Source organism: Schistocerca cancellata, chromosome 2 (genome assembly GCF_023864275.1).
Source record: "Schistocerca cancellata isolate TAMUIC-IGC-003103 chromosome 2, iqSchCanc2.1, whole genome shotgun sequence".
Classification (NCBI taxonomy): Eukaryota; Metazoa; Arthropoda; class Insecta; order Orthoptera; family Acrididae; genus Schistocerca; species Schistocerca cancellata.
Genome location: NC_064627.1, coordinates 844,603,702 through 844,631,015, shown reverse-complemented (window position 1 = coordinate 844,631,015; position 27,314 = coordinate 844,603,702). Strand labels below are relative to the sequence as shown.

General features: G+C 43.8%; 1 protein-coding gene across 1 annotated transcript in view; it reads left to right on the top strand.

Annotated features, from left to right (window-relative positions):
- Positions 1-17,990: 17,990 nt before the first annotated feature.
- LOC126159206 (uncharacterized) overlaps positions 17,991-27,314 on the top strand; it is a 78,248-nt gene continuing 68,924 nt past the window's right edge. The window contains exons 1-2 of the mRNA XM_049916499.1: positions 17,991-18,159; positions 26,146-26,413. Of these exons, the coding sequence (XP_049772456.1) occupies positions 17,991-18,159; positions 26,146-26,413 (437 nt within the window). The remainder of the gene's footprint in view (positions 18,160-26,145; positions 26,414-27,314) is intronic.

The window sequence follows — 27,314 nt, the reverse complement described above, 5'->3', positions numbered from 1 at the left end:
CATTAGCTTATTTGTTATTTCTTCACTGCCTAATTATTACATGTTTATCTATTCTGCTCGTAGCGGTCAACAAGTCATGCGTAATAGGCGAGCAGTTTGTACTCGGGGCCGGCTTTAGTGCGCCCCTTATATTATTCACTGCGATCAGCCACATGACGCTACCGTTGGCTAAACGAGAGGTTTTACAGAATCACGGAAGTTACTTCTACAGTAGTGTGAGAATCTGCCATGAATAAAAACACTGTACTCCAGCAGGGAGGCAAGTGCCCCCGCTTGATGCCTTCCAGCCTTCAGTCACCTACGCTACTAATTTTAAATTTTGCATAAGAACCATCTAACATGCACAAATGAACGATGAACGAGTAAAATTGAATGGTTCCAAAAAAAGAGCGATCATCAGTGAACTAGTTCCCAATGATGAACAAGTTAGTCCATCTCTACTGTCTGCGTGCCTGTCAGGCAGTGACCAATTTGGTATAGGGCACGCGTTGTTCACCTGGCTGTTATCATGATTTTCGTTATCTTGGTGCCACTGGTTGCTAAAATTTGAATGTCACTGGTTATGTGGTGTCGCATTGTACTTTGTATGGTTGAGCCAGTGGTTATTACTTCTCGGACTCTGGTAAAAAGGAGTCGAGCTCTGAGTGTTTAATGATTGTTTTGATTCGCCAGTGTACGCTGCTGCTGCGCTGTTGCCACAGCGTCCGTTACCACGCCCGTGACTGTTGCCCTTCTAGGCGGTGTTGCCAGGCTGTGCACAACCATTGCCAATAGCATACTTAAAATCTTCATGTATCAAGTCGATCGAATCAAGGACCGAGAGAAAGTATTCCAAATCATCGCCTGGCATCGTGATTAGCTCACACATATATTGATCGGCAATTTTACATTTAAAATTCACAGAACATCTTTCCGTGCAACAGGATTATCCCAGTATCTTGTCTTATAAATATAGTGCTCAAAGTATTCTCTCAAGCTATGCCGTATAGCGTTAAGACTTCTGGACTAAAAGCCTCCTTGCGAAGACGCTCCTGGACAACTCCTGTCCAAAACTTGGCCAGGAAAGGCTTCTCAAACTCGTCATATGTGGTACATTCATCAGCAGCAGCAGTTGCCTACAGGGACCCTTCGCGCCGAATATATGCTGTAATATACTCAATGTTTTGTCTTTCATCACATGATCTAGGCAGGAGATCTCCAAACGCCTTTATGAAGACAATGGGTTTTGGGGATTTCTTTTCATATATTTGAAACTGACGGTGCTTTAGTAAGCTTTCTTCGAAAAGTATCTCCGCGAATGTGGGTGTTGCCCCCACTGATCCATTCCTAAATTCTGAATGGGGATTAATCGGTCCTGTTTCGTTCAGGTAAGTTCGGCGGTAAGGATCACCCCAGTCAGACATTTCAGGAATTTAAATTGCTGAGGGCGTAAAGTGATGATGCGGCGTTGCCTAATCTGCCGTTACCTCACTGTGCAATTAAATGATTGTAACAGACACATGTTCGCGCCGCTCAGGAAGGTGATGATTCAGTACACGTTTCATATCTGTGAGTTTTTTGGATATTTTCACCGACAGCACCCGATACGAGTGTTGCCTCTGTAGCATCTACTGTTGACTGCGTCGTCTGCAGTGACTGTGAATCGCTTGTTAACTTCAATACTGCCTCCGGTATACCTTCATACTTTTTTCTTAATTGCCGAAATTTCAGTAGAAAAATTCTTGACAAACAGGTATTAGTGCGAACAGCTAACTTCGTATTTCGCTAAGCAAAACCAGTATGGGTTTGCGCGAAAATTCGCATGGTCATCTCTTCACCAGCAACAAGAGTTCTGTTAATTAAAGCATAAAACAGTTTGCCACGCTCATCGATTCACATGGCCTGTTCCTGGTCACGCTTATTTACCATTAATGCAGTTCACTTAAACAGCGTTACGGATGGATCTGCAATTTCATTCATTTCACATTTTTGGTCACTAAGTCACTAGGTACTGCTTGTGCGTATGATTCTATTTCAGAAATGACTCGGTTCACTTCCCTTGTTGCCATATAGGCTTTACTGCCAGCATCGGCATCGGGTTCAATATTCATTTGGTCTTGAAGATCCATTGTTACGTCTTTCCCTATTTTGGTCATTATATGGAAAATCAATGTTATCTGAGACTGACTAATGTTCCAATACAAAGTAAAAGTGTTACTACTACGACTTGCAGCAAAACTTTTCTAACTGTCCTGAACAAAACGGACGCTCCTTTTTTAAAGTAGCAGAAAGTCATCTACGGTCTATCTTATCCGCTTGCTGCCGAATTGCTGCCATACTGGTCATGATCTTTTGCAAACATGCAGTTAACAGAATTAAATGTCTCTTAACATAGAACTTACGACACTTCGAGTTATGAATTCCTCAATGAGGTATTTTAGAAAGAGAAAAGATCTTGACGAGCGAAATGTAAGCAACAGAGAAGGATAGGTATGCCTTACCTTTAATTTTTTCCCTTTTCTTCCGTCATGTGTTACCACTTCCTGATACCATCATATTAAATTCCTTCTTTATATATTTTTCTTGATGGAGGTTTCATTCCATTAGTCTCCCACCAGACATTACAATTAACTGCTCCAGCACATTCATTCCAACATGAACCAGAAAAGATACAAGATGTTATCACAAACGATACTAGAAGCTTTCAGACAATTTTTCGAGCCCCATCATTTTTAGAGTCAGGTGAGGCATTTTCTCATCTCTCACAATGTTTCTTTTCCTCCTGCCTTCTCGCAAAGAGAGTTGAATAAAGTTAATGGTTTCTCAAAGGTGCGGAAAGAACTTGGTAATTTAGAAATGGAGCAATTTAGAATAATAGAACAGATATGACATGGTGGCAGTCATAATTGAGGACGAATAATTTTGCTAATAACTGCACAAAGTAGTGCGTCGCAGTAAAATGTCCTGCTTTTATACCACAATTTATCTTACAGAAATCCACGCTCTTGCAGTTTTTTTCAAGTCAGCGTTGTAAGAGGCCACTGAGTAGGCTGGCAGACATCATTCTTCACAAAACGAAACCTATCAGAATCGCACAATTTCAATTGTAAAATATTGCATACCGACGAGAAATGATCTGAATAAATGTCTGAGGGGGGATGAAGGAGCTAACCTAAAAAGTTATATCGAAAGGACACGAATAATGTCTGATCATTTGTATCCGAACAGTTCTCCGCTAATCTCGCCTATTGTTCTTGCTGTAATATTCAGAAATCATAACCGAATGATAAAAATGCTAGGTGGTGGTTTGAAAAAAAATGATGAATCCATCTTAACAGATAGATTTAAATAACGGTTATAGAATAAATGTAGTTACAACTACGTAACTTACATCTGCCCACATTGAGCTCCAAACGAAAAAAAGGTGATACCTCAAGAACAAGATAAAAGAACAGCGCTCTATCACTTATTCTCAGAGGCTTTGCATTCACCACTTTTACAAGTCCTGTAAGTTTCGCGTTGTCAGATGCAATCTTTGAAAATATGTTAAAAATTGTACCTTATTTAAAACAAAATATGGTTTTCATTTTTGACAATTATTACATTTTTAATTATCAAGATAAAAATTAGGGACAAAAATTATGAAACGGTTTACCATACCTAATTTTCTTTTTCCACACATTATTGCTCTAACTTTTGGACATGCAGTCTTTTCACCAAATGATGCATCTTAAGTAATCATTCTTTGTTTTGGAATTTCTTGAGCTTGTTTATTTCCTTCATGGCTACATTATAAATCTTTATGATCTCTACAGGCAACATCACGGTTTTTACATGATTCATGAATATTAAAAAGAGTGGGTTTCACATATGCATCTTTAATTATGTTCATCCAGTTCTTCAGAAGCTCAGACTTTACGTTTGATGAGCCTCATGTGTGTGTCACTTTCCAGATATGAATGTCCTGTTACTGAGAATTCAAAGCCCTTTGCTTTATGGACAGTATAGAGTAAAAATTTGAAGACGGTATAGTTTTTGTTTTGACACCCACATGAGTCATAGAATGTTTCCAAATTTTTAAACCGTCGAGCCAGGGTCGTAGTCACATAATGATGCAGGAAATAAACTGCTTCATTTGAAATTCTTTCCCTGTTGTTTCAGGATAAAAATAAAATACTGTGTTACTGTCTGAGAGTCGATGTAATTTAAATATAAGTAGCTGTAGAGAAAGCTGGCGCTCATAATAGACAATATTGCTGCTGATGTCTGGAAACGAACGATTCCTTTGGAGATCCATACATGTCGAATCAGTGCCTGTAAACTTTCTGCTTCTTTTTCGAGACACTCTTTTACGCTGATAGAATGCATCAGCTTTTCACCGGTGCAGTTCATATTTAGTCTTCTCTGTCTTAATATTATTTTGAATGTCTGATCTGTGCGTACCATCTGTTGCACATGTGAGTTCGGCCTTTGGAGCTATGAAAGTTATAGGAAACTTATCGCAAGTACTGCACGTATCACTTCGAGGGAATCCGAGCGGGGTAATAAATTTTGCATGAAATACTTTGCGACAGGTTTCATATGATGATGAACAAGCACGATGTGTCTCTTGAAACATCATTTTAATAGATCTTCAGGAAAATACAGTTTCAATGTTTGATTTATGCTGTAAAAACTGGATCTGCTTTTAAAAGACACGATCTCAGTGCAGATGTTCTGCTCTGTTTCCACCGACAGTTTATGAGCTTCGTTTCTGTGTTTCCCTCCTTTCTAAACTTGAGAGGTGTCTTCATTTTCAAGAAATTCCTAATGGCTTCTAATCTTTTCTTTGCAATCCCATTCAGTGATAGAAAGATCTTTTCAATTCTGTCAAAGCATTATGTCCCACTACACTTACTTTACACAACTCTACAATTTTTTTCTTTGAATATATACTAGGTATATTTGGTATGCTGAATCTGGAAACTGCTTTCCCCAGTAGGCTCTAGTTCCTTAGATACATGCTGTCTCTGAGGTGTAGCGTTTAATCGTTAAATTGGCAGTAAATCGGTTGTGAATTCCATAATTCTGTACGCCTGTTCATTTTATATTTTTTGATTGCATATGTACAAATGTAATATCTTACATGTTACACGTTATAGAGGAGAAGGTGATATTATGGGACATGGTAGTAATTTGAGACACTCTCTTGTGTCTCACAATTCCAAGGAGAGTCAGTTGGTCACACTGCTGCATTGAAGGCCAGTGTCCCCCACCCTCTTTTTTGTGCTCAGAGCAGAAGTCGAGTGACGACTTAATTTGTGTAACAGCCGTTAAAAGTTTTTGTTTGTGAAGAATTTCTCGTTCATTGTGCCAAGAAAAAGGTATGCACGATTAGTTAAATTTAAGTTGCAGATCATAGTGTAATATACATTGTCTTATTACTTCTATCTTGTCACATTTATAACAATATATTTTTGGAAATATGATTTTTATTGTATTTTGTTCCTTTCATAGATAAACATGAGTTCTTCGCATAAAGGTTGTTTCAACTCTCCTGATGTGTTCCGCTATATTTGTCGAGAATCCACTCTGCAAGAACAGTGGAAGTACATCGCTGACTTTTCGAAACAGGCCTATTTTGCGTATTTTGGAATTAAACTGGGAGACCAAGATAAACATTGTGCTCCTCATAAAGTTTGCAAAAGCTGTGTCGAGTCTTTACGACTGTGGTCTGGTAGTAAACGAAGGGGTTTAAACTTTGGAGTGCCAATGGTGTGGCGTGAGCCAAAAAAACATCATAACGATTGTTATTTTCGCATTGTCAGTGTAAAAGGTTTCAATCGCTACAAGAAGTCCAAGTGTGAATATTCCCATTTAGAATCAGCAAGGCGGCCTGTGCCACATAGTGATGACATTGCCATACCACTCTGTCAGAACTACTTCCTTCAGATGATGATGATTTGCAGTTCTTGAACACTAGTAGTAGTGAATCTTAATACGAAGGAAGTTCCACAAGACACCAGCTCTTCAGTCAGGAACAGCTTAACTGTGTGATAAGAGAACACAGTCTTTCTAAACAATCTTCAGAACTCTTGGTATCTAGACTAAATGAGAAGATTTGTTGACAACCAGAAACTAAAATCACCGGACAAGAGAAGAAGATCTAGTTTCATACTTCAATCAAGATGATGCACTTGTTTAATGCAGTGACATCCCTGGTTTGCTACTAAAAGTGGGACTATGAAAATATCAACCACAAGACTAAAGGCTTTTTATTGATTGTTCAACCAGAAACCTAAAGTGTGTGTTACTGCATAATGGTAAGTGCTATGCATCCATTCCAATTGGCCACTCAACGAAATTTCACGAGGAATACGAAAATATCCAGATGATTCTCCAGAAACTTCGTTATAGTCAGCACCAATGGCCTATCAGTGTTGATTTATAAATGGTTAACTTTTTGCTTGGGCAGCAAAGTGGATACACAAAATTCCGTTGCTTTATCTGAATGTGGGACAGCAGAGTAAAGCATGATTACTGGGAAAAAGTTTCATGGCCATCAAGAGATAGCTTTACTGTAGGAGCAGCTAATGTCCTAAAAGAAGCATTAGTTGACAGGGACAAAATCATTTTTCCGTCATTTCGCATCAAGCTTGGTCTAATGAAGCAGTTTGTGAAAGCATTTGACAAAAATAGGGACTGTTTCGAATATATATGCAAATCATTCCCTGGACTCAGTAATGAAAAATTATAAGCTGGTATATTTGATGGACGCCAAATTCAGAAGCTTATACATTATTTGGAATACATTAAAATTATGAATTGCATTGAAGCATCTGCCTGGAGCAGTTTTGTCTCTGTTGTCAAAAATTTCTTGGGTTACTTCAAAAGCTGGGGGGCTAATATGAGCATTAAGATTCACTACCTCCACAGCCATCTTGATAGATTTCCGGACAATCTTGGTCACTACAGCGAGGAACAAGGTGTAAGATTCACCTGAAAATGATGGAAGTACGATATGAAGGTAGATGGGCCAAGCACATGATGGCAGACTACTGCTTTAATCTTCAGCGTGACTGTACCGACGATCAACATAAGGGAAAATCACACAGGCGGAGATTTTCCATAAATTAATTGCAATGCTTTTTAAAAGTCTGTCTGTTTTTCCCTTTCTCCTTCTATTACTTGCTGAATCAACAATGAAACTGCATTTTTATGATCCTTTTCATATGTTTTTCTCATTTTCATTTGACTATGTACACACTGAATCTCAGTTAATATTTTGAGTTTCTATTTGTTTGTTTATCTACGCATTGTACGTTACCGTAATACATAGAGCCAACCTAGCAAAACGAGTGACATATTCGAGTTCAGGGCCATTAAGTTACAGTAAATTCACTGTCAATTAATTGGCAACAAAATCCCTGTTGACCAGTGTAATCACACGAAGTAACTACTGTGTCATCTCCAAGAGGCCTTCGGTACTGAATATTGTTAGCAGAGATCTGTGAGATGACAAAGTTGCCTATTCCAATTCTTCAGCAGACTAAAATAAGATATGAGTTTAGACTTTCGTGCTTCCGTTAGCATATCAGTAGGATTTTTCTTGCAATTACAGTGCTCTCTTAATTCTTGTGACATAGTTCTTGGTTTTTTAGATGCTTCAGATTGTCTACCATAACTCTTTTTCTGTTCTGGATATTTAATTATCAATTAAAACACGGACCGCAGCTGGCTATTACACGAAATTCAAGTTCACCACACTAGAAAGCAAAAAGCTTATCTCAGATCGTCTCTGTGCAATCAGAGATCATGCACTACGAAAATACAAAATAAAACTCATTAATAACATTGCACTTAACAATTTCAACAATGAAACTATCATAAAACAATATAAGAGTGTCAGTATAGTTCACAAATCCACAAATGTTGGACTTCACTCCTTCCATCCATGTTCTGGATGAACTTGACATTTTCTAAGTGTGTACCTCATTTTTATCTGGCTATAACTGTGACACTAAATCCATTACATTCAGCAAACTTGACACAACTGAAAGTATGTCTGATGAGAAACATGACTCCACAATTTTCGACAAATTTAGACTTAACCTTTCTTTCTGTTCTGCCTTCATTTGTGTTATTTCAACTGTTTCTATATGGTAATTCTGACGCAGAATCTTCGTTCTTTTCCCACGCTCATCGACCATGCAGTTAAAGGTGGGCCGGCAGCACAGGCTTCGCCGACTTTCTCCCACCAATATCATGGCACTTTCCCACTTTTACTTATCTTATTGCTTACAACCGATATTTAAACAAGTTAATATTCTGAGAATTCGCTATTATAATGTGTGTGTGTGTGTGTGTGTGTGTGTGTGTATGGACAGCGGCGGAAGCGCGTCCGCGAGTGCTGACGTCACGTGCCCGCTGTGACCGCAGTGGCGGGTGGGCAGCAGCTGTTGGCGCGCCTGCGCTGTCCGCAGCTTCCCGCTTGCGACAGCCCGGCTCTGTGCGCGTCAAGCGACTTCCGATATCCTTGTACTGTTTGTTCTCTGTTTGGGGTTTGTTCACTGTTTGGGCCCACTAGTCCAGTTTACTTCAAATGGCTCTGACCACTATGGGACTTAACATCTATGGTCATCAGTCCCCTAGAACTTAGAACTACTTAAACCTAACTAACCTAAAGACAGCATACAACACCCAGTCATCACGAGACACAGAAAATCCCTGACCCCGCCGGGAATCGAACCCGGGAACCCGGGCGCGGGAAGCGAGAACGCTACCGCACGACTACGAGCTGCGGACTCCAGTTTACTCTCCGACCCCATTAATACCGATCTTAAACCTGCAGACTCGTCAATTCCTCTGTTTGCGGACGCTCCAGTGGGCCCTGTCGGGTCTCGATCAGTGGACCGTCGTCTTGCCGTCACTAAAGTTCCTTCGCTTACAACATGAGACGGGTCTGCAGCTTCCAGCAAAGTGTCTTGCCGTTCTGATAATCGCGACCTCATCATAGATGTCTCTCGCGTGCTATCTTCAGAAAGTTAAGATACGCTCTGCTACTGATTTTTGAAGTTTGGTTGTCTAGAGGCAGAAGAATACTGGTCGCCTTTTCTGCACTGAGGTCGCTTCTCTGAAGAACGGACCAGTAGACAAGACCTGTTCGCTATGACAGGCCCGGCTCCCTGGGCGAAGAGTGATCAACAAAGGCGTCACTGCGCCAGGGAAGGACAGAAAGCTGCCAGGTTGCAGAAATTCAGTTCCACAAGGCTGTAAAGTCCAGTCACGGTATACCCAAGGTTGTGAAAACGTGGAACAACGTTCCCAGCTGTAAGGCTTGGAAACGAGCACGCCCTACTCTGGTTCCTGCCCTGACCGTGCCTGAAGCATCAGATTTATTTACTGCTACAGGAGGAACTCTCCCTTGCCTACACGATCACAGTGAAGAAGACGCAAAGTAAGGCAGAATGAGGACAGAGATGGTCGCGCCACAACTTCACTGAATTAATAGTCGACGAAATACTATTTAAAAAGTTTATAATTTTAAAAATGTTGGACGACAATTGCATCGCCGGCCGATGTGGCCGAGCGGTTGTACGCGCTTCAGTCTGGAACCGCGCGACCGCTACGGTCGCAGGTTCGAATCCTGCCTCGGGCATGGTTGTGTGTGTGTGTCCTTAGGTTAGTTAGGTTTAAGTAGTTCTAAGTTCTAGGGGACTGATGACCTCAGATGTTAAGTCCCATAGCGCTCAGAGCCATTTGAACCATTTTGACAATTACATTAATAATCGAATTCATACGTACTGAAAAGGCAGTGAAAATAATGCCAAAAGGGCCTGACTCTAAATAATGCTTATGACACCAGGAGACAATGCTCGGTCAGTGAAGGAAAACTGTACTCATGAACTATTAAAGAACACTAATAGAAATAAATCACATCAGTGGGGACGAGCAGGAGAGATACGTTGCAATGGTAGCACACGGCAGTAGAACGAAGCACCTACCCTAACTGTTGCAAGAAGGCTTTGATGACAGAGCTGTCTTTGCGATTAAGAGAGGCACTCGTACATTCAGACGGTCAGACTGTCGCAACTGGCGGGCAAACGGAACATGCCTTCATTATTCGAATACTTCGACCTCCTGGTGCCTGTAATAGTTAACTGTTCCACATGGCAGGTAAACGGTAGGACATAATGGTTTTGCGATCACAGCCCTTTATATGGTCGCATTCCCTTCCTAATATATAATAAGGAAATGAGGAAATATGGTTCTGCCTTGACTAAACACAATTTTTCTTGTTGTATTACCCATACATGTTTCGGAGGAGTTTCTCCATCTTCAGTGGTTTTATTCATTATCTGTCAAACAATACACAAAAAATTCTACGTTATGATATTTGCCATTTTTTGAGATCATAGTATTTACGTTACTATAACTATTGACAGAAAAATTAGCAATGAAGAATAGGAGACGCCTGGCATGGTGCTGAGTTGATCATTTTATGGTAAAAAAAATGGTTCAAATGGCTCTGAGCACTCTGGGATTTTACTTCTGAGGTCATCAGTCCCCTAGAACTTAGAACTACTTAAACCTAACTAACCTAAGGACATCACACACATCTATGCCCGAGGCAGGATTCGAACCTGCGACCGTAGCGGTCGCGCGGTTCCAGACTGTAGCGCCTAGAACCGCTCGGCCACACTGGCCGGCTTTTATGGTCAAATCTCTTCTTGAATGTTAATATTTATCACTGATTTTCAGCAATATAAATACTAAAATCTAAAAACATTGGTAAACATAATGATGCCTACATTCTTTGTATAATCTTCAACAGAAAATAAATAGGACCCTCTGAAGATGGAGAATCTACCTCGAAACGTGTGTAGTAAAACAAGAGAAATTGTGTTTGCTCAAGGGAGAACCACATTTCCTTACTACCGGTATGGTCATGTTCCCTTGAGACTATCTCTACCAGACACGGCTTCATTTGACAGCAAAACGAGTGCTACATAAACAAAGATAGCTTCATCACAGAGTCAAGAGAAGACAAATCCTAGGAGTGAAGGCGAAAATCAATACATGACAGAGAGAAGGCCGAAATACCGAATTCGGTATCAGCAAGTGTTTCATCGTGGATAATCGTAATGCGGTCCCTTCTTTCAACGTCGAAATGGTAGACAGTGAGAGAACCGGTCGCAAAATAGAAGAGCAACAACAATCGCTAAATAATGGAAAGGCATGAGGACCATATAACATACCTGTAAGATTCGACAAAGATTACGGGAAAGAACTCGCTGCCCTGTTAGCAGCAGTTTATCGTAATTCACTGGAGCGACGAAGGGTACCTAGCGACTGGAAAAAAGCGCACTTCATTTTCGGTTCCAACAAGGATCGAAGGACAAACAGACGTGATTATAGGCCTATATCGTTGACGTAAATCTGGAGCAGGTTTTACACTGAAGAATTATGATATATGCGATTGCAGTCTTTCTCGGCGTATTCCAGTGATGAACTCTTCTTGCGGTTATCAGCCGGTGGTGGCGTCGTCTTGTCGCAACGTTTCGATGAGTTTCTTCTGGCGAAGATGATGGGTACGAAACTCATCGAAACGTCGCGACAAGAGTTTTGGTGTCTTGCAGAGCCCGTGTTGTGGCTACCAACAATTGTATAAATAGAGCAATAACAGAAGAACAAACTATTTCACATTTTACAATAATAAATTAAACACACACACACACGGACAGTTCCCCACTAGCCACCGTTCCTCCATGCCCACCCTAATCTCACGATTTACAATTCCCACGATGCATCAGTCAACTTAAATACATAAGAGCAAGAACGTGTGCAAAGTGCTAAAGTGTAGGTCACGTGCAATGAAGTGTTAAGGTGACCTATCTTCTGGAAGAAACATGCACTACATGGGTCTAATACATACTGAAGAGTACATGGATATAGGAAAATAACATAAAATTGATTGTAATTTAGAAAAACACAATTATATATCTGTAAATTTTAGATACTTTTAATGAGCTGTGAAGAAAAACAACAGGCCTCTTCTCAAACTATGCGTAAGTACATTACAGACCAGGGAAGATGTCTAGCAATAATATATTCTCGTCTGTATGATTTATTTGTACGGGGAACGTCCTGTAAGTAAGTTTCCCTGTTTTATAAAAAAAAATTACACACAGTTTATCAAGTTGAACTAGTTTGAGCGTACAAGCTGTGGCGGGAGATTAGAGCGGCAGTTTCCTGCTGCGGAGCACGTCGCAGGCGGTTGCTGCGGGGCCGTGGCGAATGGCTAGCGATTATGCGGCCTTGGAAAAACCCGAGCACAAGCTTGGAAGGGGCGTGTATGGCCGTGTTTGCGCGCTTCGAGGAATTTAAATGCCAAAGAAAAATTGATAAAAACAAAACCAAGAGTGACACGGAGATGCGAGTTGGCACTCATGGACAGAAAAATACGTAAAGCTAAAATATATAATGGTTTAAAAGTTATTGTTGTCTTAAAAATTGTAAATTTATGAAAGTTCAAAAGCTAATACCAAGGCAATTCTTTCGCCGATTAATACGAATAAAGTGTTAACGAATGCGGCTAGTAGAGCTGCATCGAGCAGTCATATCCAATTTAGCAGAATATGTACCATTTTTGAATGAGAGGTCGAAATATGGTATTCGATTGTTAGAAACTGTGTTTTCGGTAATAAATAAATTTAAAGAGATGAAACTAGCGGCAGCATTCTAAAGTTTAAAGAGGTAGGTGAGTAATTAAGTATGTATTTTTATTCGTTTATTTATGTTTAGTACCATAAAGCTGGGAAAAGCATAATCACCCCACAAGAACATTATTTGTGGAGAAACGGTGGCAGACACAAAAAATTGGATTTTAAATTGTTATTGCCTGAAAAATTTCCATATTTTTCAATGTATCATATGTGTTTTTCTGTTTAGTTTTAGAATAATCGTCATTCTTTTGTCAAACATTATTTTGAGTTAGGCAGTCATTTGGAGGGTGCATAGGGCGGCCACCTTTGAGGGCTGTTGAGTTTCAGCGACGCTAAGAGCCGGACGTGCCGGCCATGTGATGGTAGTATTGGGATGGTAGCCACGATCGGGAACAAGTATGTATGTACCGATGTTCGAAAACGATCAAGTTGAGAGCTAAATAGTGGTTCAGGACAGCAGACAATAGTATATTTTGTGAACTGTGAACAGACTGTCGAGTGCCATGATCGCGACATATGAATTTTATATTGAAGTTTTGTAGCAACAGTTATTAGTGGCCGCCATTTTAGGTGTTTAGTCAATATATTGAAGACTTTTCTTGGAAAAATAGAAATAAACAACTTGCTGAAATTATAAATCAATGTGAGTGAGTCAATATTTTAAATTTCACCGCAATACCTGCCTGCATTGTTTTTTTATATTTTATTTCAGCTTGAAAGTTGAGTTTACGACAAGCGTGAGCTGACACTCTATGACGAAAAATGAAGCCAAACACTGAGACCAGCCACATCTCTGGGCCGTTTAATTAAGTTCAGTGTTGAGTGTAACTAATATATATATTTTCGTGCCATAGTACGTGGGGGCTCGAGGTAACTATACGATCTACAGTGCATAGTGCCCTTTACCATCGTATGTGACATTGTACAATGGTACAGTTACCTCTCTTCCTAGCCGCTATGTTTTTCCAAGCATTTTTGGTAACGTGATACAAGCTGTTCCAAACCAGTTTTGTTCCAGGTCCGATCCTGCACTCATACCAAAAGTTCACTGATGACATGACTGCAACGTCAGTGTTGAAATGGTTACCACCAATATGACCTTTAAGTAGAGGGCACATGAGAAAATCGCTTGGATAAATATCTGGTGAAAATGGAGGATGCGGGAACACTTAACAGTGGGATCTTCCGAAAGACACCTGGGTCATTCGACCTGCATGAGGCTGAGCGTTGTCACGAACGAAGAGAACTTTACGAGACAAAAGTCTAGAACGTTTTATTTTGATGGCATCTCCCAGATTTCTCAAGACATAACCGAAGCTCTGTGCATTCATGTGGTGCTGAGAGGCAGGTAGTGAACGAGTAACAACCCCAGTCTCGAAAGATGGTTGCCAGAATCTTCCCTGCGAAAGTGTGACCTTCGCCTTTTTGTGACAATTTGCCAGGTTTTAATGTATTTAACACTATTATTTTGACTCTTGTAATTAATAATGTAATGATGTGTAATAAGAAAAAGATGATTTATTTGCAAAAAAAAAGGAAAAATAAATATTTGGGATAAATATAGTTTCGAAAAGTTCAAAGGCTGCATTTAACATAGCAAACCTTCCATAGTTTGTAAAGGTGGTGAATGCAAAGCCAGTGAAAGTACATGAAGAAGCATTTTTCTTTTATCTTTTCGATTTCTAATTATCTCTTTTTCGGAACACCTTGAGCTGCGCACACCTAAGGTGGGTAACCAGTTCCTCTTTGCTGAATAAATGTTAACCACATCTATATATTTGTGTCGATTCCATCATTAATCCAAACCACTAGCTAATCTGATGATCAGTTATATAATTTACGTTGTAATTTACATATGTTTCAGCACAAATCAGGCGAAGTTATCGACGGATTGTTGGGAGACGAACGATCGGAAATAGCTGGTGTCCTTTCTTTAAGTACATTTTCAGTTAAATGCCCAAACCCTCCTGAGATACTTTATCCGATCGTTTCTCGGTTGTATGCAATATTTTGCAGTCGAAATTACGCGGATCTGATCGAGTTCAGTTTCAGCGCCGGCAATACACAGTGGCCTAACACCGAGCAGATACAAAAATAGAAAAGGCGAGGGTGGACTTGTATGAGGTACATTGTGATGTGAAGTCAAGGAACTCCCTGTGGCGCACCACGTTGTGTGCATCTTAGTAAAATTATCCGTCCTCAATGTGGGTTGCCTCCATGTCATGCCTGTCCTATAGTACTAAATTGCACAATTTGCAAATTACTTAATTATTTCCGCGCCTTTGAGAAATATTTATTTAATTTTCGACACTCACTGTGGGACAAGGAGGGAACGCCACACCTGGCACGCAGCGTGGGGCAACGAAAAACTGTCAGAAAATTACCGTTATTGTTTGTGGTTACATTTTGTGTATTTCTGTTTCATGTCTTAAAATTTACTCTGGAGCAAAAAAATATTATCATTCGAAGAAAGAGTGATGGAACGCAACTTGTGAGGCACAGTGTAGATTCGTGACATTTTAATTAGAGAAGTTAGATATCGTAAGCGTATTGAGCACTATGTTCTCCATATAACTTACACAGAAGACAAAAGAACAATGGAAAATTCCCATTCGCCTGCACGCTACACCATTACTCATATAACCATGCTAAGAATGTTAAACAAGTAAGTAAATAGGGCCGTAGTGTCCAGATAGTTAAGACTAGGTGCTCCTGACAGAAGGCAGGCGCCGGCCGAGGTGGCCGAGGGGTTTTAGGCGCTACAGTCTGGAACCGCGCGACCGCTACGTCGCAGTTACGAATCCTGCCTCGGGCATGGATGCGTGTGATGTCCTTAGGTTAGTTATGTTTAAGTAGTTCTAAGTTCTAGAGGACTGATGACCTCAGACGTTAAGTCCCATAGTGCTCAGAGCCGTTTGAACCATTTTTAGAAGGCAGGCAGCTGTGAGGTGGGATGAGGTAAGCTCCTGCACACAAACTGACAGACGGCGCCTTTATACCAGCGGGCAGCATCCAGCTGCTCGTCTCTCTCCAGCATACCATAGGTCAGGCCAGCTACCCTCGCTAAAAAATACACACTCGTCATACACTGAAGAGCCAAAGACACTGGTACCCCTGCATAATATCATATCGGGCCCTGTGAGCACGCAGAAGTGCCACAACACGACGTGGCATGCGCTCGCATAATGTCTGAAGTAGTGCTGGAGGGAATTGATGAATCTTACGGGGCTATCCGTAAATCTGTAATAGTGCGAGGGGGTGGGGACCTCTTCAGAACAGCATGTCGTAAGGCATCCCTGATATGCTCAGTAACGTTCATGTCTGGGGTGTTTGGTGGCCAGTGGAAGTGCTTAAAATCAGAAGAATGTTCCTGGAGCCACTCTGCAGCAGTTCTGGACGTCTGGGGTGTCGCGTTGTCCTTCTTGAATTACCCAAGTCCGTCGAAGTGCGCAATGGACACGAATGGATGCAGGTGATCAGACAGGATGCTTACGTACATGTCACTTGTCAGAGTCGTATGTAGACTACAACTGCACACTCCCCACAGCATTACAGAGCCTTTACCAGCTTGAACAGCCCCGTACTCATATGCAGAATCCATAGATTCATGAAGTTGTCCCCATACCCGTACACGCCCATTCGGTCGATAGAATCTGAAACGAGACTCGTCCGACCAGGCAACACGTTTGCAGTCATCAACAGTCCAATGTCAGTGTTAACGGGCCCGAGCGAGGCGTAAAGCTTTGTCTCGTGCAGTCATCAAGCGTACGCGACTGGGACTTCGGCTCCGAAAGCCCATATGGATGATGTTTCATTGAATGGTTCGCAAGCTGACACTTGTTGATGACCCAGCAATAAAATGTACCCCAATCTGCGGAAGGGTCGCACTTCTGCCACGTTGAACGATTCTCTTCAGTCGTCGTTGGTACCGCTCTTGCAGGATCGTTTTCTTGACGTTGTAGCAAATGTGTCGGAGATTCGATGTTAAACGGTATTACTGATATTCACGGTTCAGTCGTGGAATGGTCGTGTTGGAAAATCCAGACTTCAGCACTACCTCGGAGGCGCTTTGTCCCACCGCTCGTGCGACGACTATAACACTACGTTCAAATTCACTTAAATCTTGATAACCTGCCATTGTAGCAGCAGTAACCGATCTAACAACTGCGCCAGGCACTTCCTGTCGTATGTAGGCATTACCAATCGCAACGCCGTATTCTGCCTGGTTACATACCTCTGTACTTGAATACACATGCCTATGCCAATTTCTCTGGCGCTTCAATGTGCGATATTCATTTTGCTCCACAGTCTCTTCCCACAGTTGCCCTGTTCATTCAAAATCTCTTTGCTGTAGACGGTGAGAAAGGGAGAGAGGGAAGCTCATTAGTATGTTTTCTACATACTACGTCCATCATGCATCATTGTGATCAACAAATTTATTTTTATAGTAAGTACTGTTACGTATAACTTCTCAGTTCGCATTTCAGTACTAAAGAAGAGCAGGCCTGGCAATTTTTGTGTCGGAGTGGTAAACCAGTAGTCCGCAGCTCGTGGTCGTGCGGTAGCGTTCTCGCTTCCCGCGCCCGGGTTCCCGGGTTCGATTCCCGGCGGGGTCAGGGATTTTCTCTCCCTCGTGATGACTGGGTGTTGTGTGACGTCCTTAGGTTAGTTAGGTTTAAGTAGTTCTAAGTTCTAGGGGACTTATGACCATAGATGTTGAGTCCCATAGAGCTCAGAGCCATTTGAACCATTTTGAATTTGGTAAACCAGTAGTTGTGGACATGTCCCACGAGTATTTGAGAGAGGTCTCTATCGCCCTGACCGAGCGAGTTGGCGCAGTGATTAGACACTGGACTCGCATTCGGGAGGACGACGGATCAATCCCGCGTCCGGCCATCCTGATTTAGGTTTTGCGTGATTTCCCTAAATCGCTCCAGGCAAATGCCGGAATGGTTCCTTCGAAAGGACACGGCCGACTTCCTTCCCCGCCCTTCCCTAATCCTATGAGACCGATGACCTCGCTGTCTGGTCTCCTCCCCAAAAAAAACAACAACTCTATCGTCCTAAAGGCATGTGGCAAGCGTACTCACAAAACGAATGAATATTTTTTTTGCGATGTCTGTGTGGCAGCAGTTGGTCACTGTGACGGCAGAAACGAATATAGCTGTAATCGGGACGACAGACGTCATCCTTCCTGTGGCTCAATCATGCAGCGGAAGGACTCCCGACGCGCCTATCGTTATATTGGGCCCGTGCTCCCAGCGACGCGTACTGCACGCCTTTCCGTCCCAGTGTCGGCAGCTGGCGATGCATCCGGCGGGCGCGGCGCTGCCGCTGCTGGCTCTGCTGGCGGCGAACGGCACCCGCGTGCTGCGCTGCGTCTGCACGCACACCGCCGTCCTCAAGGCCGTCGACGGCCCTTTCGCACTCAGTGCCGGCGAGCACGTCATGTGGTCCAAGTACTGCAACGCTCCACGTAAGTACTTGCATTGTATTCTATGTTAACCGGGGACCTAGAAATGACGGAGAGGCTCCGTCCCCGCCGCAGCCGCAGTGGTCCACAACCCCACGAGCACTACCGCAGTCCACTTCACCCCTCCGCCGCCCCACACCGAACCCAGGGTTATTGTGCGGTTCGGCCCCAGGTGGAACCACCCCCCCCCCCCCCAGGGAACGTCTCATCACACCAGACGAGTGTAACCCCTATGTTTGCGTGGTAGAGTAATGGTGGTTTACGCGTACGTGGAGAAATTGTTTGCGCAGCAATCGCCGACATAGTGTAGCCGAGGAAGAGTAAGGGGAACCAGCCCGCGTTCGCCGAGGCAGATGGAAAACCACCTAAAAACCATCTACAGACAGGCCGGTTCACCGGACCTCGACACAAATCCGCAGGGCGGATTCGTACCCGGGACCAGGCCCTCCTTCCCGCCCGGAAAGACGTGCGTTAGACCGCACGGCCAACCGGGCGGGCGCCGTAAGTACTTACTTCTCCGTGCACTACGAATTAACACGACGTTATCCACTGTGCGCTTTGCGACTGCTGAGAAGCGGCAGGGGTTGCACATTTTGTCATCAGGCAAGATAACACATTTTCAGCGTGACAGTGATGGCCTGTGTTTCTTAGGGGGAAACTGCGCTGAATTTTCAAACTTTTAGAGCAATAGCTGTCAGAGACAGCAAAAGACTTGGAAGAGCAGTTGAGCGGAATGGACAGTGTGTTGAAACAAGGATATAAGATGAACATCAACAAAAGCAAAACGATGATAATGGAATGTAGTCGAATTAAGTCGGGTGATGCTGAGGGAATTAGATTAGTAAATGAGACACTTAAACTAGTAAAGGAGTTTTGCTATTTGGGGAGCAAAATAACTTACGAAGTAGTGAGTATATAAAATGTAGACTGGCAATTGCAAGGAGAGCGTTTCTGAAGAAGAGAAATTTGTTAACATCGAGTATAGATTTAAGTGTGAGAAAGTCATTTCTGAAAGTATTTGTATGGAGAGTAGCTATGTATGGAAGTGAAACGTGGACGATAAATAGTTTAGACAAGAAGAGAAAAGAAGCTTTCGAAATGTGGTGCTACAGAAGAATGCTGAAGGTTAGATGGGTAGATCACATAACTAATGAGGAGGTATTATATAGAATTGGGGAGAAGAGAAATTTGTGGCACAACTTGACTAGAAGAAGGGATCGCTTGGTAGGACATATCGTGAGGCATCAAGGGATCACAAATTTAGTATTGGAGGGCAGCGTGGAGGGTAAAAATCGTAGAGGCAGACCAAGAGATGCATACACTAAGCAGATTCAGAAGGATGTAGGCTGGGAGATGAAGAAGCTTGCACAGGATAGAGTAGCATGGAGAGCTGCATCAAACCAGTCTCAGGACTGAAGACCACAACAACAACAACAACAGGGCAACAGACTTTTTCCAGCCTTTTGTGAGTAAGAATATATCAGGGAGTACAGTTTGGAATGGCGTTAAGTTAACCATCTACGTCTCTTCATTGAGCTCAAAACGTTTTCCCGATGTCAGACAGTAGGTAGCCAAATATCGTGCACACTTCCTGCATTACCGGAGCACACTCGTGGGGAGGTTGTGATGTACTTTGTCAGACTCGGGCCCATTTACGCGAGTTCTATGATAATGTTTTTCACATAATTTGGGAAGTTCAACATCATAATACAGACCAGTTCAAAATAAATATAGCGGTGAGGGCTGCAGTTATTTAATGCAGATTAATACGGCGATAAGAAGAACTGAGACTGTAATAAAAGTTCAAAATGTTGATCGCTTCTCAAGCGTAGTGAATCGGAAGCCAATGCATCGGGGTGATACGTCAAGTGGAAAGTTACGTACAATAAGAGAAAATGGTGAACGGCATTCTGCGTGTCAGAATTTAGCAATCATCATTCCTTTACCACGGTGCAGACAATTTATCGGCGGCGACACAATGAAGCAACTGCAAATGACGACAACAATCGCGGCGGCAACAGCAGTTTGAACAAACAGGATATTCGTGTAAAGGAAGGAGTGAAACGGATTGTCTCTTAGCGAGCCGTACCGTGTGCCGCTTATACGCAGGGGATCGACGGTGGGAGGCGTGAGCAGACGCCCTGCCTGCTGTCAGCCGTGGTGGTCGGGGATTACCCGCAGAAGGCGCGCCAAACAGTCGCAGCTGCCTTCACGAATATTGATAACAATATTTTGTTATAGAAATTTCAGGGAAGGTATCCTACTCATTGGCCCTAATCTTGACGTTACACCAATACAGTAAACAACACCTTTTTGCAAAATAAATAATTAGGAGAGACTCTCCAGAGAATATACGAGGAGACATGGAGTCGTACGAAACTACGTAGTAGGTTGTGGAGCGCGCCAATTGAGGCAGTCTCTCATTAGACACGATCCAGTTCCAGTCTCCGTGTCGCCTAGGAGTGTAAACTTTTCCCAGTCACAACTTACTTACGTTCATTGGTACCAGATGCGTGGCACTGTGAAGTTCGTAGTGGGTTGGGTTGTTTTGGAGGAAGAGACCAAACAGCGAGGTCATCGGTCTCATCGGGTTAGGGAAGGACGGGGAAGGAAGTCGGCCCTGCCCTTTCAAAGGAACCATCGCGGCATTTGCCTGGAGAGATTTAGCGAAATCACGGAAAATCTAAATCAGGATGGCCAGACGCGGGATTGAACCGTCGTCCTCCCGAATGAGAGTCCAGTGTGCTAACCACTGCGCCACCTCGCTTGGTGAAGTTCGTAGTGGTCAATTGCAACAGACACACCGTGAAGACATCCCGATTCTTCTGTCAATAGTGATATGTGCCAGCAGCCGTGTAATGTAATGTATAAGCGCCTGTCGACGAAATTAGCTCTCGAGCGAGCTGACCTCAGCGCAGCGGATCTTGCCAGTGTATGTGTACGGCTCTGAAGTCACCGCGAACGGACTAAGCATATGTTTCCCCACAGAGATATTGCTGAACGTGGCAGTACTTAGATGTACTCCCTGGAATTATTTCTCGATGAAAATTTCGGCTCTTCGTTGCAACTTCGTCCACTTTGAGGGTAAGGAACTCGAAATTGTAATAAATAATATAGAATATGAATGAAAAAGATCTCGAAAATTCTTGACCGATCTACTTCAAATTGTTGCCCGATCTACTTCAAACACAGTAATAAACATTTGGACGGACATGGGCTATATATATGTGTACAGTTTTTCTGTCAAAACCAACTGCGTCTTAGTTAAAACCGACTGTGAAGACAGAAAATGGAGCAGCACGTTTTCATTGCACAGAACAGCATTTTCGTTCTCGTAGTTCAACCATGCCTAGATGGTCAATACCGCTGATCGATGTCGTCCGCATTGTTACTTTGTGCCAGGAAGGGCTCTCAACAAGGGAAGTGTCCAGGCGTCTCGGAGTGAACCAAAGCGATGTTGTTCCGACACGGAGGAGACACGGAGAGACAGGAACTGTCGATCACATGCCTCGCTCAGGTCACGCAAGGGCTACTACTGCAGTGGATGACCGCTACCTACGGATTATGGCTCCGAAGAACCCTGACAGCAGCGCCACCATGTTGAATGATGCTTTCGTGCAGCCACAGGACATCATGTTACGACTCAGACTGTGCACAATAGGCTGCATGACGCTCAACTTCACTTCCGACGTCCATGGCGATGTCCATCCTTGCAACCACGACAGCATGCAGCGCGGTACAGATGGGCCCAAGAACATGTCGAATGGACCGCTCAACATTGGCATCACGTTCTCTACACTGATGAGTGTCGCGTATGCCTTCAACCAAACAATCTTCGGAGACGTGTTTGGAGGCAACACGGTGATGCTGAACGCCCTACACACACTGTCCAGCCTATGCAACAATGTGGAGTTCCTTACTGTTTTGGGGTGGCATTATGTGGGGTCGACGTACGCCGCTGGTGGTCATGGAAGCTTCCGTAACGGCTATACGATACGTGAATGCCATCCTCCGACCAATAGTGCAACCATATCGGCAACAGATTGGAGAGGCATTCGTCTTCATGGACTACAATTCGCGCCCACTTCGTGAATGACTTACTTCGGGATAACGACATCGCTCGACACTGAAAAGTGCTGTTTATGGACGACGTGACCCACCAACCACTCTGAGGTATCTACACCGAATCGCCGTTGAGGAGTGGGACAATCTGGACCAACGGTGCCTTGATGAACTTGTAGTTAGTATGCCACGACGAGTACAGGCATGCATCAATGCAAGACGAGGTGCTACTGGGTATTACAGGTACCGGTGTGCACAGCAATCTGGACCACCACCTCTGCAGGTCTCGCTGTACGGTGGTACAGCATGCAGTGTGTGGTTTTCATGAGCAATAGAAAGGGAGAAATGATGTTTATCTATTCTTCCGGAACTCTCGGAACCGAGGTGATGCAAAACTTTGTTTGATATGTGTATATCAAACGATGCTAACATTGTTCAATAACTAGGTATCAGAGTCGATTTATGCCAGTTCGGCAAGTGTTGCGTGTTCTCACACAAGTGCAAAGCAACAAACGGTATCATATGACTCTCTCACAGGTCTGCAAAACAACGAATGGCAGCACGTTTGTTGCTTACCTTGCAAGATACGCCACATAGTAACTTCGACAATTACAGGCGACATACAGATCACAGACGCATCACAGTGACTGAAACAGGAAGACAATGATATGTGCGTTACATTAATGAGAATTCTAGCTCTTCTGGTTCTAGTTATTGTGACTCTAACACAAGCCTTGGCAGAGAGACAACGATGGCAGAACTCAAGTAAGTGTCGGCCCGCGGGAGATGAGATTACAGAACGTCTGGATGCAGGTGGGCGGGCGCCGTTCACGGCCCAGGCCGCACTGGAGCTGTGACATCAGCAGCAGAGACCTCGCTGGGGAGCATATTTTGTGTGGAGCAGTTCAGGCGCCTTACGCCGATCCTGGCGTGTCCCGCGCCGACTTAAGACTACCACCCCCCCTCGCAGCCTGCAAACATTTATGTGGGTGTGGCCAGCTCCCGTACTCCATCTCGTCAATGAAATTATTTTACAATAACTGTATTTTTTACTTGACTAACACTTAAGTCCACCAAACGGAGTACGTTTCACGCTGCTTTGGTAAGACTTGTTTTGGGCATTTTTGTTCTGACGTTCAGAACATATAAACAGCAACTTACGGCTGTACGTTGTTTCCGTGTATGGACAGGTCGTCAAACTGCTCATACTCTGTGCGAACCGATTCTGTGACAGCATTGAAAATTCGAACTGTCTGTCGATGACTGTCTTCAGTTTCTTGATTACCGGGTTGGAAAGTCGAAGTACTTGAACAGAATAACTCCTCCATGGCTATGACCGTAGACCCTGAAAAAGATGATAATGTGAAACCAGACTAACGCTTTTTACACATGTCATCCCAAAGGCCACAGTTCAGCATGATGAGGTGCTGTTTTATTGACTTTCGAATAGCGTTTAACTAACTATCGCATCAACACTTACTAAACAGAGTACTATCAAATGTGGTATCAAATTAAATTAAATTTGTAACTGGCTTCAGGTAGGGACGACACAGTACAGATGGGGCGTCATGTGACAGGCGAGAAGTAAGCATAGGTAAGTTTGTTGAGGCCCTTGTTGTCCATGTTGTCTCTTAATTACTAGGAAGAAAATATTAATAATAAGCTTAGCTGACGCAGTTATCCGTAGTGAACTGCTACCTGAAAAGTTGCACACACACCCTCCCAAATATTAATACGATTTCAAAGTGTTGGTATAACAAGCAACTTTCTTTAAATGTTTAGAAACATAAAATTGTGCAGTTCAAAAGCTGGAACCAGTCAACTGACGTGAATACTGGAGTAAAAAATTTGTGAAGAGATGAAATCCAACAATAACATGGAGTCAGTCATAACTGAAGGAGGTGGTGGACTACGGTTCGCCGGCCGCTATGGACGAGCGGTTCTAGACACTTCAGTCCGGAACCGCGCGACCGCTACGGTCACAGGTTCGAATCCTGCCTCGGGCATGGATATGTGTGATGTCCTCAGGTTAGTTAGGTTTAGGTCGTTCTAAGTTCTAGGGGACTGATGACCTCAGATGTTAAGTGCCATAGTGCTCAGAGCCATTTTTAGACTACGGTTCATTGATAGAATACAGGCAAAATCCATTCACTGTACATAGGAGCTTGCGAACAAAGAAGGTGTGTGACCCGTCCTAGAATATTCCTCAGTTCTTTGGGAACCATAGCATATTGGTGATGGGTGAGAAGGTGGATGGTGAGGCCGAAGGCTCCATGGAAACACTGTTGACAGTATGAAAAGACTTGTACTTACTCCAGTAGATGATCTAGCGGGGCAGACACGCCTCTCTCATCTTGGGTACAAATAACCGCTTCAGCTGTATTTAGTCCTTTATTACTCCATCACTACCGGTTTCGTGACGTCAAAAACGACATCTGCAGGTGAACATATGATTATGAAACATTAGAGCGGAGAAACTGGGAACTACCCAACATTTGTGTCCGTCAAAACAAAAGTCCGCTAAAAGGCGGAATATCAAAGATTAAAAACTGCCAGATTGCAATATACACTACTGGCCATTAAAACTGCTACATCAAGAAGATGACGTGCTACAGACGCGAAATTTAAGGGACAGGAAGAAGCTGCTGTGACATGTCAATGATTAGCTTTTCAGAGCATTCACGCAAGGTTGGCGCCGGTAGCGACACCTAACGTGCTGACAAGAGGAAAGTTTCGAACCGATTTCTCATACACAAACAGCAGTTGACGGCGTTGGCGGTTTATCGTATGCCGACATTGCTGCTCGCGTTGGTCGAGATCGAATGACTGTTAGCAGAATATGGAATCGGTGGGTACAGGAGGGTAATACGGAACGCCGTGCTGGATCCCAACGGCCTCGTATCACTAGCAGTCGAGATGACAGGCATCTTATCCGCATGGCTGTAACGGGTCGTGCAGCCACGTCTCGATCGCTGAGTCAACAGATGGAGACGTTTGCAAGACAACAATCATCTGTGCGAACAGTTCGACGACGTTTGCAGCATCATGAACTATCAGCTCGGAGACCATGGCTGCGGTTACCCTTGACGCTGCATCACAGACAGGAGTGCCTGCGAAGGTGTACTCAACGACGAACCTGGGTGCACGAATGGCAAAACGTCATTTTTTTTGGATGAATCCAAGTTATGTTTACTGCATCATGATGGTCGCATCCGTGTTTGGCGACATCGTGGTGAACGCACATTGAAGCGTGTATTCGTCATCGGCATACTGGCGTATTGCCTGGCGTGATGGTATGGGGTGCCATTGGTTACATGTCTCGGTCACCTCTTGTTCGCAGTGACGGCACTTTGAACAGATGTGTTACGACCCGTGGCTCTACCCTTCATTCGATCCCTGTGAAACCCTACATTTCACCAGGATAATGCACGACCAGAAGTTGCAAGTCCTGTACAGGCGTTTCTGGATACAGAAAATGTTCGACTGGTGCCCTGACCAGCACAGTCTCAAGACCTCTCACCAACTGAAAACGTCTGGACAATGGTGGACGAGCAACTGGCTCGTGACAATACGCCAGTCACTACTCTTGACGAACTGTGGTATCGCGTTGAAGCTGCATGGGCAGATGTACCTGTACACACCATCCAAGCTCTGTTTGACTCAATGCCCAAACGTATCAGGCCGTTATTACCGCCAGAGGTGGTTGTTCTGGGTTCTGATTCCTCAGGATTCATGCACCCAAACTGCGTGAAAATGTAATCACATGTCAGTTCTAGTATAATATATGTGTCCAATGAATACCCATTTATCATCTGCATTTGTTCTTGGTGTAGCAATTTTAATGGCCAGTAGTGTAGAAATAGCTAGTGAAAGCTCGACTGACCGGTCTGCGTGGAGACACTGAGCTGACTTGAAAACGTTCCACAGGTCGTTACTACCTGCACGGGTCGTGCGAGACCCTCGACCCGCCGTCCGTCGCCGTGCCGGCCGTGGCACGCCTCGTTCCGCACAGGAATTACGAGTGGCCGCCGCCGCCGCCGCCGCCGCCGCCGCAGCCCGGGAGTGAGGAGGGTTGGCGCTGCGCCAATGGCGTGGTGGGGCTGCGCAGCCTCGGGATCGACGAGGCGTACCAGCTGGTCGAAGACATCCAGTGCCGCGTCGCCGCCGACTGCATCGACTCCTGCTCCGCGCGAGGGTACGTTCGCCAGTGAGGGCCCCGACCACCAATCGAGGGTCTAATCCTTTCCTCTTCTTCTTAAAGTTGTTCTGTACGCTGTTCTCTTTAATGCAGTGGTTTCCTTTCCCTTCTGCATCCTCAAGGTGTCGATAATTGCTAATTCTTCCGACTTTATGGCCAGTTTCCCACCCCGAGGGCAAGAGAGTATCCCGAGCCTCTGTCCACTCATCCACCCTCTTTGAAAGGCCGTTGACTGAATGAGGGGTCACTGCAGATGACTTTTATTCAAAATTTAAGCGGTTTCGAACCCAGGACTGACAACGTTTTGATTACTAATCAGAACATGCTGCCTGTAACTCAAATAGTGTCACGATGATCTCTCCACTGGCAAAAGATTCTGGACTAGTCCCCAATTCATATCTCCGGGAGGTGACTCTCGGAGGTCACCATGAGAGAAAGATAGAATAATCAATGAAAGGATAACGTTTTACGAGTTGGGGCGTGGAAAGTCAAAAGTTTGAACATGTGAAGGAAGCTACAAAATCTGAAATGGGTAATGTTAAGGTTCAGTGTACAAGTAGTGGGACGATACTAGAGTTTAATGGAAAGAAGACGAGTACTTCTGGTCAGGTGAGTACTGTGTAAAATCAACAGCAGCAGAAAATAGCATAACGGCAGTAGGATTCGTTATGAATAGGAAGGTAGAGCAGAGAGTGAGTTTCTGTGAACAGTTCACTGATAGGATTGCTCTCATCAGAACCGACAGCAGACCAACACCGACGATGACAGTTCAGGTATACCTGCCAACGTTGCATGCCAAATATAAAGAGATAAAGAAAATATATGAGGATATTGAATGGGTAAGTCAGTACGTAACAGAGATGAAAATCTGATAGTGATGGGGGACTGCAGTGCGATT